Source organism: Dermacentor silvarum, chromosome 1 (genome assembly GCF_013339745.2).
Source record: "Dermacentor silvarum isolate Dsil-2018 chromosome 1, BIME_Dsil_1.4, whole genome shotgun sequence".
Classification (NCBI taxonomy): Eukaryota; Metazoa; Arthropoda; class Arachnida; order Ixodida; family Ixodidae; genus Dermacentor; species Dermacentor silvarum.
Genome location: NC_051154.1, coordinates 181,398,499 through 181,417,918, shown reverse-complemented (window position 1 = coordinate 181,417,918; position 19,420 = coordinate 181,398,499). Strand labels below are relative to the sequence as shown.

General features: G+C 44.1%; 1 protein-coding gene across 7 annotated transcripts in view; it reads left to right on the top strand.

Moving 5' to 3' along the window:
* The first annotated feature begins 6,322 nt into the window (after positions 1-6,322).
* The window catches only part of LOC119436487 (uncharacterized), a 77,363-nt gene continuing 64,265 nt past the window's right edge, over positions 6,323-19,420 (top strand). For 5 of the 7 annotated variants that reach the window (XM_037703347.2, XM_037703351.2, XM_049658109.1 and 2 more), the window contains exons 1-2: positions 6,323-6,545; positions 11,166-12,737. In XM_037703347.2, the coding sequence (XP_037559275.1) occupies positions 11,200-12,737 (1,538 nt within the window). In that variant the 5' untranslated portion in view covers positions 6,323-6,545; positions 11,166-11,199. The other 2 variants (XM_049658098.1, XM_049658102.1) reach the window with 2 other exon arrangements.

The following is a 19,420-nucleotide window of genomic DNA, read 5'->3' as shown; positions in this document are numbered from 1 at the left end:
TTTATTCCACACATTTCAGCAGTCGTTACGTTACTGGAAAGTTACCTGCTGACTGGGAGATAGCGAAGGTGGTGACAGTCCATAAAAGTGGAAATAAAAATTCACCTAGGAAAATATCGTCCCATTTCCCTGACATGGATTTGTTGCAGAATACTTGAGCATATCACAGCTTCTCATATTTACGCTCATCTAGAGTCCAACAGTTTTTTTTTTTTTTTTAATTTCAATTCACTACTGACCCGCATTTTAACATGTACATCCTCCCACATTTTTAGCTACTTCGCGCTAGCGTCCATCACGCGTCATTTTAGCGCGTTTAAGCGGCGATAATCAGCGAGACCGGCAGAAGTATTCTGAAGCGCACTAAGCCATTTCCTGTGCAAGAGTCGTCTAATACGACGTTTCCTTCAGGACGACGCACAACCATATTACGGTGTTCTCGCGCGATATAGTTAAAAATGCGGGAGCCTGTATGGTAATGTACAGACCGATTGCATATTGCTTAACTTCGCTGAGGCTTTGATCATGTAGCTCACTGCCGCTTGATTTTAACACTATCATCGCTAAGACTACATTCGCTTACGTTAACATGACTGCGTAATTTTCTAACAAATATACAGCAATTTACTGTAGTAAACAATTATTCTTCCACGGCGGCCGCATTTCGATGGAGGCGAAATGCAAAAACGCCCGTCTGCTTGCGTTGTAGTGCACGTTAAAGAACCCCAGGTGGTCAAAATTAATCCGGAGCCCTCCACTACGGCGTGCCTCATAATCAGAACTGGTTTTGGCACGCGAAACCCCAGAATCAATCAAAACAATTATTCTTCATCACTTTGTTACGTTTCTTCTGGAGTACCGCAAGGAAGTCACTGCAGGCAGGTTTTCCCGGCAGTTCTTCCCGACAGTTTGTCATGTGACTTCCTAGTGCCAATAGGAGGTGAGTGTCGGGAGAAATTCGTTTCAGAAATTCTCCCGGGTGTCAAAAGAATAGACTCACCCTAAAATATAACATTCGCCACCACGACCGTATCGTCCCACCAGTTGCTTTTACTCCATGCTCGGATATGGATAACCAGTCTTCAATATCGGTGTCATCGGTTCCGGAAAACGTGCCTATAGATCTCTCTGCTGAGAAAAGACAACCGTTGACGTGTTCCTTCGCTGAGGAAGAGGCTGCCTCTTCTGCCATTGTGGAAAAATCCAATCGACAGCCGCTGCGGAGCTCCATTGTAACGAGTTCTTACCCAGCACTTCCACCAAACATGCGATGTAGATAGAGAGTAGGCAAAATTATATTTGCAATATACAGAGAAGTCACAGCCAAGATGGCAGAATAACAACCACCACCAACGTGCTTCTTCAATCGTCATCTTTGTCGTCCTGCTGAGCGCCTTCGCGCCTTCTTAATGTAACAATATGCTTCTAGGTGAAAATATCAATGTGATTTCGACGTGCATAGCTGCACAACGTCGTCTGCTGAACCTAGAGAGATTTGTCTTCAATATGTAGTGCTGTCTATTGGTCATTTCGGTTAGAAAAGTGCTTTATATAACAGCCCAATGTTTTGACAAACGTTGACGATATTGCGACGATATTGCGGCTATATTGAAGATCAGAAATTAGTAACGACACGCTAAGAAGTTTCTTATTCGCAAAAACTTCCCGAGACCTCTCAGGAAAACGCGATAATTTCCCCCTCGTCGTCAAAGGTATGTTCGCTGTGCACCCTCCAGCGAGATTCCACATACGAGCTTGGCGTCCGAGGATAGGCATCGATGTGATCGCTAAATGTACACAAAAGTGCTAGAGAAAAAAATATTTTGAACGTATACAAAAATTCTAGGAAAAAAAATTGGTTGTGGTTTAGCTTTGGTTAAACCTAGTCGAGTAGCGTTAACTATACAGACCCCCGGCTGCGCTTAGGCTTCGCTTGTAGTTAGACACCATCCATACTGCGGCCTCAACTATGGCTGCGGCGACGCAAGCTCTCCCCTTCACGAGGGCGCTTCCAACGCCAACATTATACTCATTCATAAGAGGGGAGACGTTAAAGAATTGAATAATTATAGACCCATTAGCTTGCGCTCAGTATTGTATAAAATATTCACCAAGGTAATTTCAAATAGAATCAGGGCAATACTTGACTTCAGCCAACCAAGAGAACAGGCTGACTTCAGGAAGGGATATTCTACGATGGATCATATCCATGTCATCAATCAGGTGATAGAGAAATCTGCAGAGTACAATCAACCTCTCTATATGGCTTTCATAGATTATGAAAAAGCATTTGATTCAGTAGAGATACCAGCAGTCATAGAGGCACTGCGAAATCAAGGAGTACAGGAGGCATACGTGAATATCTTGGCAAATATCTACAAGGATTGCACAGCAACCTTGGTTCTTCACAAGAAAAGTAGAAAGATAACTATCAAGAAAGGGGTCAAGCAAGGAGACACAATCTCTCCAATACTATTCACTGCTTGCTTAGAAGAAGTATTCAAGCTCTTAGACTGGGAAGGCTTAGGAGTGAGGATCAACGGCGAATATCTCAACAACCTTCGGTTGGCAGATGACATTGTCCTATTCAGCAACAATGGGGACAAATTACAGCAAATGATTGAGGACCTTCCCCGAGAAAGTGTAAGAGTGGCGTTGAAGATTATTATGCAGAAGACAAAGGTAATGTTCAATAGCCTGGCGAAGGAACAGGAATTCAGGATCGCCAGTCAGCCTCTATAGAGTCTGTAAAGGAGTACGTTTATCTAGGTCAATTACTCACAAGGGACCCTGATCATGAGAAGGAAATTTATAGAAGAATAAAATTGGCCTGGAGTGCATATGGCAGGCATTACCAAATCTTGACTGTGAGATTACCACTGTCGGTGAAAATAAAAGTGTACAATCATTGCATTCTAACGGTGCTAACATATGGGGCAGAAACTTGGAGGTTAACAAGGGATCTCGAGAACAAGTTAAGGACCGCACAAGGAGCGATGAAACGAAAAATGTTAGGCCTAACGTTAAGAGACAGGAAGAGAGTGGTGTGGATCAGAGAACAAACGGGGATAGCCGATATTCTAGTTGACATTAAGCGGAAAAAATCACCGCATATCCACGAAGTGAATGATGATGAGTGAGCGAAGCACCGGGGGATCATTCAGTTAACCGTGAATCCCCCGACGCCGGCAAGCGGACCCAGAGGCGGCGAGAGCGCGGGAAGAGGCGGCAAAACGCCGGAAGCGTTCTCTACCTGAGGTTGGTGGCGCCGATGCTCGGTTCAAGCGCTAGCTTCGCGAGCCCTCAGCTCCGGGTCCGCATGCCGGCGTTGCCGTGCTGCTGCAGCTTCGCGAGCCCTCAGCTAGGGGTCCGCTTGCCGGCGTTGCCGTTTTGCTGCAGCTTCCCGCGCCCTAGACTCCGGGTCCGCTTGTTGTCTGCGTCGCCGTGCTGCAGCAGCTTTGCGAGCCCTCGACTCCGCTTGCAGTTGAACCGCCATTCTCGCCTTTTTATCCATAACGGGCGCGCCGTTATCAGAAGCGACCGTTATCATCCATGGCTGAAGAGAGAAAGAGAGCGCGCGTCGGGAATGAACGTTGGATGGATGGATGGATGGATGGATGAGGCTGAACCCTTTAAATCGGGCGGTGGCACACGACGCCTAGCCTTGACTATTAACATATTTTGTACTTTGTGGAGGGTGAAATTTCAACCCTGCCTTGATTTTTGCCACCAATCCGATAACCTCCGTTTGGTAATTTATGCCCACTTAAAGTCTATTTTGCCTTCACTGTCCCTAAACCCCAATGTTTTGAAAAAATCAGTCCCGTTGTTTTGCACTGTAAGGTTAAGCCCTTTACAGAAAAGTGTGAGGTGTTCAGCCGTTTCCTCTACCTCTCCACATGCACCGCACAACGTGTCTATATATACCTTGGTACTTGACTCGGTACATCTTAGTCCGCAATACTCCCGTCCTGGCTTCAAACAACAAAGAGCTTCCCCTAGAATTATCATAGACGTTTTCTTTGGCAATTTCGTGCTTGAAAGTTCTGTATGTTACCAGTGCTGATTTCGCCTGCATCCCTGTTTTCCATGGACCCCTCTCTGTTTCTTTAACCTTATTCATAACCGCTGTTTCCTGGTTTGCACCCCTCCTGCAGTCCAAATATTTGATTGACAATTTTCTGGTCAGCTTCCTCCATTTTGTGTCAACATACCTCATGTACAAATAACTGAAAACCCTCCTTGCCCACCGTTTTTCTGCCATTTCTCTCAATCGCTCCTCAAATTCTATCTTGCTGCTAGCTTCCCTGCCCTCGAATGACGTCCATCCCAGGTCATCCTGTACCCCCTGATTTGGCGTATTTCCGTGTGCTCCCTAAGCAAGCCTACCTACCCCTCGCTGCTTAACTTCCAACCTTGCTCGAACCTCTGATCTCATGCACAGGACCGCATTACCGAAAGCCAAACTAGGGACCATCACCGCTTTCCAAATCCCTCTCACCACTTCGTACCTATTGTAATTCCACAGTGTCCTATTTTTCATCACAGCTACATTCCTGCTACCTTTAGTCGTTACATATTTTCATGTTCCGTTAGGTACTCAGCCCCATTGTTTATCCAAACTGCAAGATATTTGTACTTATCCACTGCCTCCAGTGTTATCTCCTGTATCCTATGCTCACTGCCCTGATTATCATTAAAAATGAGGACTGCCGGTTTTTCTTTACTAAACTTCAAACCTAAGCTATCTCCCTCTTTACCACAGATGTCCATTAATCCATGGAAGTCTTCCTTGCCGTCAGCCATAAGTACAATGTCATCTGCGTACATCAGTCCTGGTAATGACTGTTTAATCCATTCTCCTTGTTTGAAATAGGAAAGGTTGAAGCCAAGTCCGTTCCTCTCTCACTTTTTCTCTAATCCTTGTAAATACAGCATGAACAACAAAGGTGACAGAGGGCACCCCTGCCTAAGCCCCTGCTGTATCTCTATAGGCTCAGATACCTTGTTTTCCCATTTTGTGCACCGCCCTAGCTTGTGCACGCCCTTGTGCACCGCAGCGTCCCTAGTGGACTCCATGCAAACCAGAGCTACGGACAACGGGCGACGACGAGGGAGGGACAAGGCTCGGCCCTAAGGTGCTTCGCCCCTAAATGTGGAGCTGGGCAGGCCATGTAATGCGTAGGATGTATAACCAGTGTACCATTAGGGTTACTGAATGGATACCAAGAGAAGCGCAGTTGAGGACGGCAGAAAACTAGGTGGAGTGATGAAGTTAGGAAATTTGCAGGCGCAAGTTGGAATCAGCTAGCGCAAGACAGGGATGATTGGAGATCGCAGGGAGAGGCCTTCGTCCTGCAGTGGACATAAATATAGGCTGATGATGATCTCCTAAGGAATCCCACCCTCTCCCCACCACTACATGTTGAAGCTCCCTTCTCTCTTCCTTTATGGTCGTCCATTCTCCTCCTCTTTAAGGGTCGGCATTTTTCGAATAGTGCATGCGGCGCCGGCGAACTCGTACGTTACCCGTTCCCGCGGCGCTCCCTCGGTCCAAGCGAAGCGCTTCGCGATACGGCGGAGAGAGGAATCGCCGTTGCCCATGCGAGGGCTGCTCCGGCCGCACTGTCATCCTCTGTCGCGTGAATGCTAGCTGCGCCTGCTAAGCGATCCGATTCACGTCAGATGTCACGTGACCGATTCGTCCGCGGCCACGTCTGTCATATGTGAATCCAGCTTTATCAGCATCGCCGAAGAGGGTGGAACAGAGCCGCTAGCCGAAGATACTACGTGGACGAGTCGTGCATCCATGGATAGACTGTTTTTGCAAATATTTGAGCGTTGTTGCATGCAGTTACTTCCGCAGGTTATAGGCGCGGATATATATTTTTCTTTCCCGGCTGTTGTAATTGGGGGTGCGGGTTATACGCTGAAAAACATGGTATCTACCCAGCTGCCAGTTCAGGCTCCTCTGGCCATAGAGTTTCTCGGCTCTGGCTTCCTTTAAGTCCTTGGGTTCAAAGTAAACATGAGGCGATTGGAGGTTTGGTGGCAGAAAAGTGAGGAGACCACAAATAAAGGAGATGTACAATAACGAATTTCCCAGTAATGTTTCAAAAAGTTTGATGCTTGGAATTCTTTGTTCTGTTTGTTTTCTCAAAAATATAGGTAGAACCAAGGGTAAAACATTAGGCAAAATATAAACAAGGGCTTGGTGGCGCAACCCACTACATTGTTTCAAAGGGGGCGCTCATAGCATCGAATCTGAACTAATCTGAACACTAGACTAGAGCCATCTAGCGACGCAAATGCGAATAAAAATAAGTGGGCCGTCTACGACGATCGGCAACTCAGTTAGTCTGTCGGTTTGTACCTTATTGGCTGTTTCAGCCTGTTTGTTTAGGAAATATTTGGCAAATATGCTATAGTGTAAAAAGTGGCGAGTCACTCTTTCGTATAATTTTTCTCAACCGTCTGTCGCCTGCGGATGGGATGCTACTAGTGGACGTGAGCTGTCTACTAAAAGGGTACTGTTCTTAATGAATGTAAGTTAAACTTTGGAGTTTGCTCGCAACAGCTCTTAAATTATTGAATGGCAGCAGGTATGTAGCGCATCTAAGCATGTGCCGACGGTGAAAGACCCGCAAGGATTTAATCGTAAGGGATCATTTGTCGGCGCTCGGCGTCGACCATTCGTTTGACGCCTCCACACTGCTCTATTTCGGCGCCTGTCAAAATATTAACACACAGTAGTGTGTGTACTTACGTATTGTTTAGTTCATATGATATGCACACGCTTTGATATGTCTATGCCGGTAGAAATGTGCAATGTACAAGGAGTGCGTTAGCCCGGGTGGGAGTTCCGATGACGCGTTCGCGTCAGTTTATTTTATAGTGCTTCGCGTCTGATTTCACTCGCCACTGGCATGAAGTGTTTGCTTTACACGGCGCCCGCAAAACACAGTATTAGCATCATATAAAATTGTTTTTATGTTTGCGCATTATGACATGGTACGTTCATTTTCCAAGTCAAAAGGTGTTTACGTGTGGATTTTAGTATCAATAGGCCTTCATGATCGCATAATTTTTGGCTGTCGACGTTCTTTATCGTGACAACCAATATTCCTCGTGTTCTGTAAATGAAACTCCGGTGGCTAAAGAAGTATCCTGCCTTCGCCTTGATAAACGCAAAGAGCGTTGCACGTAATGCTTAAGACTTATAGCCGCGTGTAGTTAAGGTGCTCAACTGCAATAACTTGCGCAGAAACTGTGAGAGTAACAGCTGATGTTAGAGTGCATCATCCGGTGTATTACCAGGCATTAGGTGCGTTACCGGGCAGAAACTTGAATGTGCGTTTAATTTCCAGCTTTCGTTTAGTTCGGCTCTCTAAAAACTGTAACAGAGGGCATGTTCAATGTACTCTGGGAAGCACTCTTCATAGCCTGCGTCAGGGAGAACCCTGTTAGTCATTCCCCCACAGCACTGATCAATATTCTGGCGATCTATTAATAAATTTGAGGGTGTATTTCATTAAGTTTCATTAGAGTATTGGGTTTTTGGAACAGTATGACTTAGATCACTTTCTGGTACATATTGAATGGTTCGTGAGTGCAAGATGACAACAAAGGGCTGCCCTAGTCTCCTTCATGTTGTGTATTACAGGTGGAGAAGGTGCTTATCAATATTATATGGAAACAAAGTTCTTATTCTTCATATCCTGGAATTTTGTCGTTTATGAATTGCTCTGAAAAATGGAACTTTCATAATTTCTGTCATTTTTCTTCTTTTCCCTGAATGCTTGGTGTTGCTTGCTTCGTGGCTTTCATCTTTCCTACGAAGAGTTATATTTTGCAGAACACTTAATCTTTCAATTTGAGGTATTGGGTTGCACATCACCAACGTGTACTTCAGCATTCAACGTAGTGTTGTGTCTACTGTGTTGTTACTGTGTACTTGTGTTTGTAACATCTGTTTCTGAAAAGTTTCAAAGCTTGTCAAATAGCCATATTTTTTGACTAAAATGGCAGAATGAAATATGGAGTGCATGCTGATATGTAAGCTCTATTGCACTCTGCCATTTTTTTGTTTTTTGTTTAATGCATTGCATGATCTTCTTGTAATGATAAATAAACCTTCTCCTTGATTATGTAACAGTGTGAAACTACTTGGTGTGAAACATACTGTGAATGTCTGGTGAAATTACTTTTCTTGAAGGGCACCCACGTAGTGCCAGCAAAACTGGCTAGTGGTCATGTTCAGCGTTGTGCGAGTGATAGACTCTATGCAGTTAATGTTTTTTATGCTGTTGGTGTCCCACACAACGGAGTCACGTTTTATAAGTTACCTTGGGATGGATTTTGTGATTAGCATTTCCTTCACTGAGGATAGTAAAGAAAATAATTTGCTGATTGTTTAGATGGCTGGCATTAGGATATTAAATGCGCACAATTGTGTACCGACAAGTGGAAAGCTGTAGCCTCAACTACTGCTTTTGTCGTCTCGCCACATTGCTTCATTTAATGGTTCCACCCAAGCCACAAGGCACTGATAATGGCTGAGAGAGAAAATTTGAGCTTGTTGGTATACCATGGTCTGTCTTTTGTAGTTTTTCTTCTCTAGTAATGATCAAGGCAGTTCTTTGCATTATTTGGCAGCGTTCTCGAGTTTTGACAGTATCCATCGAGGCAAAATCAGCACTGAAAGTTCTTGCATGTGAGATGGAGGATAGCCTCTATTGACCCTTTTCGCGGCGAGCCCATGGGCGCTGCCATGTTTGATCACGTGGTGATGCGTCCATTGCTTGCCTCAACTGCCTGTATGTATGTGTATGTATGTGTATGTATGTGTCTGTGTGTATGTGTATGACGCCAGTGCGGCTTAGCAAAATTCCGTTCGGGAGATATCGTAGACGGTGACTGGGTGGATGACACGAAGCTTTGGCTGCAGTTTCAGAGAACATGCAAAAGCACTTTCGGAGCTGATTAAGCTATGTCCAAACGGTGCGAGCAGCGTAAATGGTGCTTGCTCTAAAAGCGCGCTAAATATGTATTCGAAGCTATCCAAACTTTCCGCTCATGAATTGAATTAAGATTGTGTTGTTTTGGTCTTCGTTCTTTATTTGGGGTGCAAATATTTTGAAGCAGCGGCTTGTCATGTTTTTGACTCGGCAAAGTTCCTCGGTGCGGTCACTACCCGATTATTTTCTGCCTAATCGCTCGTGGCTGTGCTCAGTTCCGTTAGATTTGTTCTTGCTGCACACAAGGCTTGAAACGTAGCTGTTCTGCACATTTTAATACCTTGTAGCAAATGCATATTATTGCTAGTAACTCGCTTACTCTTGTGGACCGTCGCGAAAAATTCAGCTTGGACCATTCATGCGTTATCGGTGTAGTACCATCATTTATTGTACGTATATAGTGCGCATGTATTCAAGTGTGGGCCAATTCACTTATTCTTGACACGTTGGCGAAAGAGTGGGCGTAAGTTTCCGCGCTGGTTGGGGTAGATGTGTGTAGATACTGTGCGCGAAACCTAATATGAGAGGAAGTGGCGCTACTCCCGTTATCACTGTTTAACGAGCGGTACTTGCTCGACGTACCGACAAGCCGACATACCGAGGCTGAATGAAGCCCTTTCTTTAAAGGTTAGCAATACACCGCTGGCGGATGAGCAAGTTTGTGTATCCTCGAGGAAAGCTGCACATCTCGAAGTGCCGGAAAAATGTACGGAAAGTTGCAGCAGCAGTCCGTAAACTTGGCCCCACATATTCATTACATTCTTTAATATGCCAGTCACTATTTTTGCAGCCAACTACTGCACACGTCTTCAATCCACATGATTCAAACTAACCTGAATGGAGCACAGTGCATTAGCGAAAACTCAGTTGCATTTCCGACAGCTGATCGCATAGAAGCAAGGTAAAAGCGGTAATGGTTTCGTATTCATGTGTTGTCGCTGAGGAGACGTATGGTGCGCTGCCGTAAGCGCCATCTTGTTTCCATAGAACAGACTGCTCCGTGAAAAGGGTTAATAGATTTCTGGCTTTGTTGAATTGCACTGCCTAGCTGAAGGGAAAGGGCACCATATAATGAATCAATGGAGCGTTGGGCATTCTGGTCTACATGGCAAGGAACTTGCCGACACCAAAGCAAATAGTTTCGATGCAGAGCAAGTGCTCACGATTCCCTTTTCCGGGCCATACATTTATTGACTTCTCTGCAGTGTTATACTGGAACTCACAGAAAGACTCAGGGCTATCTGGATAATCTTTACAGGCACTTCTAGAGACTAGACCCCAAGCTGCCCTCCATTAGCCCTCCATGATGGGTCAAAATATTTCGGGGTCTGCCCATATGGGTGTGGTGTAGACCAACTCACGTGCTTTGCTTCTACACTCACTAACAACAATCACGCATCTCTTTCCCTTCCTACAGAACAGAGTGGATGGCTAGAAGAATCCACCTCAGGCTGACCTCTCTGCCTTTACTATAGATTTTTGTCTGTTTTTTATGTTACACATTTCTTTGTGCCATCTCCCTTTGCCTTCATTTGGTACTGCTCTTAGTGATGAGCTGTTTTCCATGTAGTGTACTTTTACAGTTTCATCTGTTGACGCTTTGTACTTGTGAACTTTAAAACTAAAAATTCTGTGCAGTTAGTTTTTGTCTTTGTCGTCTGCCTTATATGCAAGAACTTTGCCCTTATGAATTCATTTGCAATCGTTTATTGTTATTGATGGCAACTGCATATCATTTTAAGTACAATGGGCATTTTGGATATTGACATGCCGCATTCTTATATTTATAACTAAGTTGTCATTGACTCTCGCATACAAACTGGGCTTCATGTACAAAAACTGTTCTTGTAATGGTGTAGCACAAAAGCATGATTGATTGCTCTTAAGTTGAACCACTTTATTGTATTAAGTGCATATATCACTTGGCTGGTATGTGCTGCCACATCAGAGTTCAACATACTTAGGAATGGCAATGTATTAGGAATGACTGGTTTGTTGCGAGAGGCAGTATGAATTGTAAGATGCTGGTGAAGTGTCTGCTGTCATGGAATTATTTTGTCAACTGTCTAGCCTTCTGCCATTTATTATGCATGGTCTTGAGCTTCTTTGAAAGAGGCTTGGCCACAGATTATTTCTTTCTTTTTTCAGAATTTCGAGCTGAAGTACACTGTTCCATGCCTTGATGGGCACATGTTACTCAAGTAAGAGCAAGTCAGCCTCGCAGCCGTACTCCTCTGCTCCCATGTCGGCATCCTCTTCACAAGATAGTGCGCTACGTCTACCACGAGCCACGCCTTACACAAGGGGGACTGTTGCTCCGATAGATACATCGGAGGTAAACTTCAGACGTTGCATTCCTCCCCCTACTAAATACCGTGCCAACCCTTCTCAATCTGGAAATTTGCAAGGCAAAGCCAATGTCACAGTGACAACAGACTTTGCAGACAGGAGCAGGAGAGCTGTTACTGACAATGCTGATGTGAACAACCCCAGCTTCAATAACAACTTTGAGGATGGAAGCTCATCCCAAGATTTCACAAACTTTAAAAAGGATGCTGTCGATAGTGGTACATATAATGTAACGGACAGCTGCTCATTGCAACTTAAAACAGAGGGGGCCAAGGTGTCTTCCGAGAACTCGGAACAGATGCGCATTCAGTATGGCGCCACCAAAATCCCAACTAAGATTACAGCACACCTGAGTGGGCTCCCCAAACCTCAGGTTGCTGTTGTGACAACCAGAGTGCCACCTGTGCCGCAGAGGGCTACAAGTGAGAAGTTACATGCAGCCGCTCGCATGCCCAACCAACCAGTGGGAGAGGCTGCTGCTGCAGAAAAGCGGGCTGGTTGCCAGCACCGGGTGTCACCGGATAAGGAAAGCATTTCAGACAGGAGCCACAGCGGAGACAGCGGTAGCACCGACTACGACTCTGGTCTGGGCCACTCTCTGAGTGACCCACCTGCTGGCAGTGAGAGTGGCGGGAAGGCTCAGAGCAGCAGCACGACGCTACAGGTGGAGTCATCGCCTGTTCTAAAGGAGGCCGTGGGTGTAGGAAAGGAGTTGGACTCGGCTGTGCTGCCCACAACGCTCCCTGTTGGAGCACAACTGACTACAGCCGATGGATCTGCCTCCAAGATGGGTGTGTATGACCAGCCGGACTCCTACGCGGCATACCGGGGAATCCTGTCTTATCGGCGCATCACCCCTATAAAGAAGTATTCAGAGACTCCTCAGTGGAAGCGGTCTGTTGAACCAAAGATCACAAAGGGCTTCAGCAGCCCCACTCGGGCTGTCATTGCCAAGGGAATACTGACCAAGGGAGCCAAGGCAGCAAAGGATTGCTCACCAGAGCAGAAGAGAGAGGGAGTTGCAAAAGGACCATCAACGATGTCAGCTCCACTCAGCCCCCCAAACAAGGAAGAGAAGAGTGGTGGGTTTCTCAGTCCCACATCAGATGGCTTCCTAATCGATGATGACATCTCCGATCAGCCTGGTCTGATTGCTCTCGAGCGGTCTAGAGGAAGAGGGGCACCATCAGTCAAGAAGTCCATCTTTGAACTGCATGCTCTACAGTCATTCAGTGGGCGACAGACTAAAGTTGACCGAACATTGGATGACCTCCACCCCTTATGTTCTGATGCTGGATCGTCTTGTTCAAGCCTGGGTTCCGATGACCTTATGCTGGACTTTGAAACTCCATGCAAGGATTCCCCAGAAATGTGAGTAGTCTACTTATTTTTCCTGATGTACTAAACTTCTGTGTGCTCGATATGCTACTTCAAACCTGAGGATACTGTAGGTCTTGTCATCTTTCAGTGCTCCACAAAATGACATCAAGCTCATATTCCATGAAATCTTTTGGAGATATCTTTTGATGCAAAAGCATCAAAAGGCCCATTGAGTGAAAAAGCCGATGTCTGTCGTGAGGACAAGCGAAAAACGGCACCTAAATTCCCATTGGCTGCGACTCCACGTCACAAGCACGCCTCAACGGAGCAGAGCAGGCGAAAGGGATCACTTCTGCTGGGCTAACGCGCCAGGTGTTGTTTGAGGGGATAGGGAATTGCTGCAACGCCACATCACCCTTAGGAGCAGAGCAGGCGAAAGGGCTCACCTGCTGCTGTACTATCATGCCAGGTTTTATTTGAGGGGAGAGGGCAATGCCACATCATCCTCACTCTCGGAAGCCTGTGTTATCCACGCGTTCCTTGTCCACGCACACTCTCGCCTGTGTTCTAACTGCGCTTCGGTAAGGCCAAATCAAAATGCACCAAGCCAACAGTACCTCTTAGATAGCAGGCCTGTGCACTTCGCTTGATGACATCATGCTATTTGGGCCGAAATGTCCATTGCCAAGCCCGGTGTGACGAAAGCGGTAACGTCAAAATCACCGAGGCTTACTTGGGAGCGTGACCATTAGATTCTATGGCAGTCGGGCAAGGTAGCACGGCGCCACGGATTGAAATGCACCGGCCTTGTGCTATCTAGGAGGTGTTTCAAGCATCTCAACACTTGCCTGCATGAAGTTCATAACTCGGATCGCTCAGTGGTGTTCAATTGGACATTAATGCTTTCGCATTCACAACTCAAATAGTGCTTAGGTGTTCTCAGGTGTTTTTAAACCTGTGCCGGGTGTAGGCACTGACAATGCAGCACCATTCTAATAGGAAATTTTGGCATATAGTAAACCATCATTATAACAAAGTATCTTTGCTATATATTTTTTCCCCTGAATGTCTTGTGTGCATGTGCTACAATGTGCATGGGCCTTGTTTAGGATTGTTCGAAATGTGATAATGGTGGTGCGGGCATAACCAAAGTGCCTTTTATTGCTGTTTTAAAAAGGTGGTATAGAGATAAACACTTTTCTGCGTGCTGATTAAGGCATGACTTTGGGAGATTTTTTGCATGCTGTAAATGCAAATTTATGCAATTGATAAGCCACTAAAAAAGTAGAGAAGCTGGCAAAACTTTTATCTTCACAGCTATGCTATGCAGCAGTAAAAGTAGTAGGACTGACGGCATGAGAGTCTTTAGCTGATCTTAAAGGGGACAGTAAAGAAAAAAATAATTTGAACTGTATTAGTAAATTGCCCTTCTACAGTATCAAACAATCCACTCTGAGAGGAGGCTTGATAAGCCAGAAAAGAGGCAAAAGAGAAAGACCGGTGGCGACGTTGCCTTGAAGTTTCTGCACCAGCTCGCCGTGGGCTCATGGATTTTGACTGCGTCTTTTCAGGCCAAGTTAATGTTTTGTTGGCAAAGATGGGGGACTTCATTGTATACTAAACTAACCAAAGAATGAACTTGGCAAGTTTCGGGAACTTTCACTCCGCCGCAATGGCCAGATACAAGAAAACACTTAGATATTCGCGATGTCACACTCATGTACCGGCGCTAGAGTTTCGGTGCTAAATTCAAGAAATGCAAGTTTGACCTCCATTTTTTTTCGAATAATCAACCAATTCTAATGTGATAATAACGAAAATAGTTTTTAAAGAATACTTTATCAGTCTAAACTGATTTAGTGTCCCTTTAAAATATTTCATAACTACTGTAGTAAACATGAGAAAAACTAGTCTTTAAATAGGGCAGTAAATCTTGTAGACTCATTAATGTGCAAAATAAGCAAGTCATGCAGTGAAATTGAGTAATATGATTATACATAATTGTTCACTGGTGTTTGAATAGTATAATTTATGATTAAAGTTGTATACAAATACATATTTAAAAAATAGAAGCTTCAAATATCAATTTGAGTACTGAGTATTTTTTGGTCTAAAATAAACGCAAAAAAAAAGAAACCTAGAGGGGCGGCATAAAAGAAAATTATTTTAGTTTACACAATATAGAATCGTGATTTGACGAATGTTGTGTCAAGGTTTGCGAGAAATTCTGTTCACAAAAAAAGGTTTTGCTCGTTGGTCTCCGACTGTACCCTTGAAAGTCTTCTTATGATGAATGGACACCAGAGGGGTACCTGCTTTGAACAACTTTATTCAGACAACTTTCTATGGCCAGCAAAATTGCTGTAAATATCACTTAGATCAAAAACAATGTGTTGCTTGTCAGTCTCTGCTGATCTAAGTTTGCTGCTTGTGTGCTATGTCTAAAGGTAAATCACTGTTAAAGTGTGTATGTATCCTACAAAAGGTATTTTCTCAGGGCAAGCTTTAAAAAAAAAAATAATGCATGCTGTGAGGTCGTGTCCATAGGATTTTTACTAATATTAAAATTCACCCATAGGCAGGTATGCATTTTCACTGTGGGCAGCCTCTAATGTTCATAGTATTCTGGTAAATTCAGGCATAATCAAATATTTTTTTAGGGAAATTTATATAAATTTATTAAATCTAGCAGCCCACCGTGGTTGCTCAGTGGTTATGGTCAGTGGCGTAGCCAGAAATTTTGTTTGGAGGAGGGGGGCTCAAGTTGCAACGCGGCCTCCTCCTTATAAAAGTTGTCGAGGCGTCAAATACATGAATAATAACTACATTGCCATTGTCAATGCCATTGTATATTAGATGCTGCAAACGAATTATTTAACGCTACGCACTGTCAAGACAAGTAAATTATGTATTTTTTCATAAAAGAATATCTTCGTATGTCCCAAAAATTGTGGCAGAAATAGCTGATATCAATGCTTCTGCATTTTTTTTTTGTCTATTTAATAAAGAAAATATCACGCGAACTTTAGAACTATATCAGTTCGAAACCAGCAATGCATGCAGCTGATATGAAAAACGTAAGGGCCATGAAAAGAACAAGTTGAGGACAAATATTTTCATGAATCTTTGTCATTCAACAACCTTGTTTACATTTTTGTACATATGCAACAGCCAGGGAAAAACATTAATGACGCTGTCCTTCGTTGCAATGGATTGCGCAGGAGCAGATTTTACCGGACGTATATTGTAATTGCACCAAAATTATAGTTGCAACAGTGAGTACATATAAAAATCAGAAGTTCCGCAAAGTATACATTAGAAATGCGAATAGAATGGAATATACATATGCGAAGATAAACGGCAAGAAAGTGTCGCGTGAAACCAAGTTCACTGCTTTACACAAAACATCACAACAAGATATTTAAATATACGTATAAGTCTGCAATAAATCACTGTATATAATGCGTCAAACAAGACAAACATGTTGCGCAGTCACAGATAGTAAACTTCACGCATACGGGTATAAAGACAGACGATCCAGGCAAGAACAAAACTATGATCTCAGAAATTGTTATATGCATTTGGGCCATGCTGCAGTTGCGACAGCACTATGTGGCTAGAATAATAGAAAAAGAATCAGAAATCAATACGAAAATGTGTATTTTAACTGCCTGCACAGCGGCAACAATTTTGCACCCCAAATTAAAGAAGGGTATTGCTTCGTTTCAAAAAAGAAGTGAAAACATGTAGCTAAAAAGGAAAGAAAAGGACAAACGAAAGCCACAGATGATGCGGCAAGTTGATTTACCCAACATCAGAGTGTGTTTTTGGGAAATGCTGCCTGTGCCGGGCTTTCAATGAGCAAGGTCGGTCAAAATTGGTTATTGATGTCCCGGTAATTTTTGTATTCTCAGGATAATTTTGATCATCATGCTGAATGTTACAATAAACGGTGAAAATTTCTGTGGTTTTAAAAGCTAATGAACAGCCATATGTTTTCATAATTACGAGCTTATATAGGAACGTGAAGGAAGTTATTTTTACATGCATTGATTTTGGCTGCTTCGCTATCTAAACGATAAACTTCACTCGGCGTGGAAGTTTAGCGAAGCGTTCAATAACTTCGGACACATTGATGGCGACGTCTCTGTAGGTGTATAGAGGCACCAGCATAACCATGCATTCCTCAGACATCAGAGCGCAAGTGGTTTTTTTAGTAATCTCATGTTTGAAAACCTCTCTGCGATGGCAGTGACACTGGAAGGGTGACTAGAATCTGCAGCAGTTTGTACACATGTACATATAACCTGCAGTCTCAATGAGAGAGGGGATCTATACCTGTGCCTAAAAAGACTTCTTCGATATCGTTTCCTCAGCACCACACTCGACAAGATAGACAGCCATCCGCTTACGGAAGCCAGAATTCTTGGTCACTTGTCCCAACGGGTGTCGGAACGAACTTCTTCAAAAGCGCTAGTACGCTTTTTAAAAGAAACGGGACTTAGTGAAAAACTATAGAATGTGCGGACTGATACGTTTCTTTTTCTTTTCTTTTTAATCTTCTCTTGTTTTCTAATTTTTTCTGCCCATACCCGATCACCCTGTGCAGAGTAGCCAACCGGACACTTATCCTGGTTAACCTCTCTGCCTTTTACCTCTTATTTTCCTTCCTTCCTTCCTTCCTTCGATATCATTGACATCCTTGTTTAGGTACCTTGCACAAACAGTAAGCTGTTCGATTCCAGCAATATCTCTCGTTTCGTCAGCAAGTGCGGAGAAGCAGCCTGCAGCGTTCACTTTTGCATCTAGGCTTTCTTTGATAATTTCACCACAAATTTCTATAATTTGGTTCTGTACATGTGGTTTAAATACGAGGCATTACTGGGGCAACTTTCCAAATGGTTCTTCAGATATGTATCTCCACAATCAGCTCGCATGCGAAGAAGTTCTCTGGAAATACCAGTATTTTCAGCGGGGGCTTTGCTTAAATCCATAGGACCAGTGTCTCTATCGCCATGGAGAGCCAGACCTTGCCGCCCGCAAAAAAGAACTGTCTCAAATTTAATAGGCCGTTAACTTTGTTCTGTTTTCTCTTATTTTACTTTGCGTGCCCTGCTCCAGCTGATCGATCACATTGGGCGTGCTTCCTGAAAATGTTTGGAGAAAATTATCAGATGCCAGCTGACAGTCACAGTGATATTTAATATTTTCATGTGTGTGGAAGATAGCGAGCGCGTGCTTCTATTTCTGGAACGGCTTGGACACGCGCGTTCGAGTGCGTGCATGTTGGCCCAAGTTTATAAAACTATTAAACCCAGAAAGTTCCAGAATTAAAAATCAGAAGCACGCCTTTGGAAATGTTAGTGCACCTTTTGCGTCAAAAGTGTATGAGAACTTTATAGCCATCAAGTTTCGGAATTGAAATCCATGCACTCCGTAGATTCCGGGGCCGCTGCGAGATGCCGCGACGCGCCCGCTCGCTATCGAAAAGCCCTTGAAACTTTGAGCTCGGCTGGGGCTCCTTACGTTATGTGACTCTAGGTGCATGGGCGTTGCCACGAAATCCAGCCCGAGTTCGAAATTTCTTTTCAAGCGTCAAAAAGACATTGTAGACAAAATCTAGAATGATTCCTGGCGCCGGTGGTTGTTTTGGTCGGCGGTGAATGACAGCACGAAAAAATTTCAGGGGGGGGGGGGCTGAAGCCCCATCAGCCTCCCCCCTCCCCCCCCTGGCTACGCCCCTGGTTATGGTGTTGGGCTGCTGAGCATAAGGTTGCAGGATGGAATCCCGGCCACGGTGGCTGCATTCTGATGAGGGCGAAATGAAGAAAACACCCGTGTTCTTAGATTTAGGTGCACGTTAAACAATCCCAGGTGGTCCAAGTTAATCCTGAGTCCTCACTATGGCGTGCCTCATAATCACATGGTGGTTTTGGCAAGTAAAACTCCATAATAATATTTTAAAAATTTAATCTAGTACTTCAAATGGAATCGGAAGTATTTTAACGCAAAAGCGTTAAGGGCCCCGTGTCACAGAAAATCTGTTGTTGTCGTCGGCGTTCATTAGAGAAAATTATATTTAGGTGTATGTATATGCCACGCCTTGCTATTTGACATGTGGTGTATGCCGGTTATATTGCTGCACCGTTCTATCTCTAAAGTTGCTTATACCTTGTCTTACATTCTTGATAAAGCTATTCCTCGGAATTTTGAGAATGACTGCCCACAAGCAAATGTCATGAAACAAAACACCGATAGCACATGCCTTTTATGATCTTTTCAGACTGAAATATTAAAACTGCGAAACAATAACAGAAACCTGAAAATGGTGTCATTTTTTTTGGCGCGGCTGTGCACTACTTCTGGGATTGGCCCACGCAAGAGGCTGCATTTCTACCAGAAAGCTCGCCTTCGTGCATAGCGTTCGCCGGAAGCGTTTCTCGGTAAACACTGCCGTTACTTAAGCTGCACTTGCCGGGAAGCATGAGAAGCAGTCGGGGTTCTGATTGAATGCTATCGCGTTCTGCTCTAAAGGCGAAGCTTAAGCGTCTTCCAAGTTTTATTTTCTAATTTTGAATATTCGCACAGCATGACCTTGCTTGAAAAATATAAGACCATATCATGTGTGGCAATTTTTTGTGTCTATTCATTACTTGACTGTCTCACCTGCAGATAAAAGAAATGTTTCTTTAAAACTTAGCAGGTTTTCCATACAATATACTTTGCAGATGCTT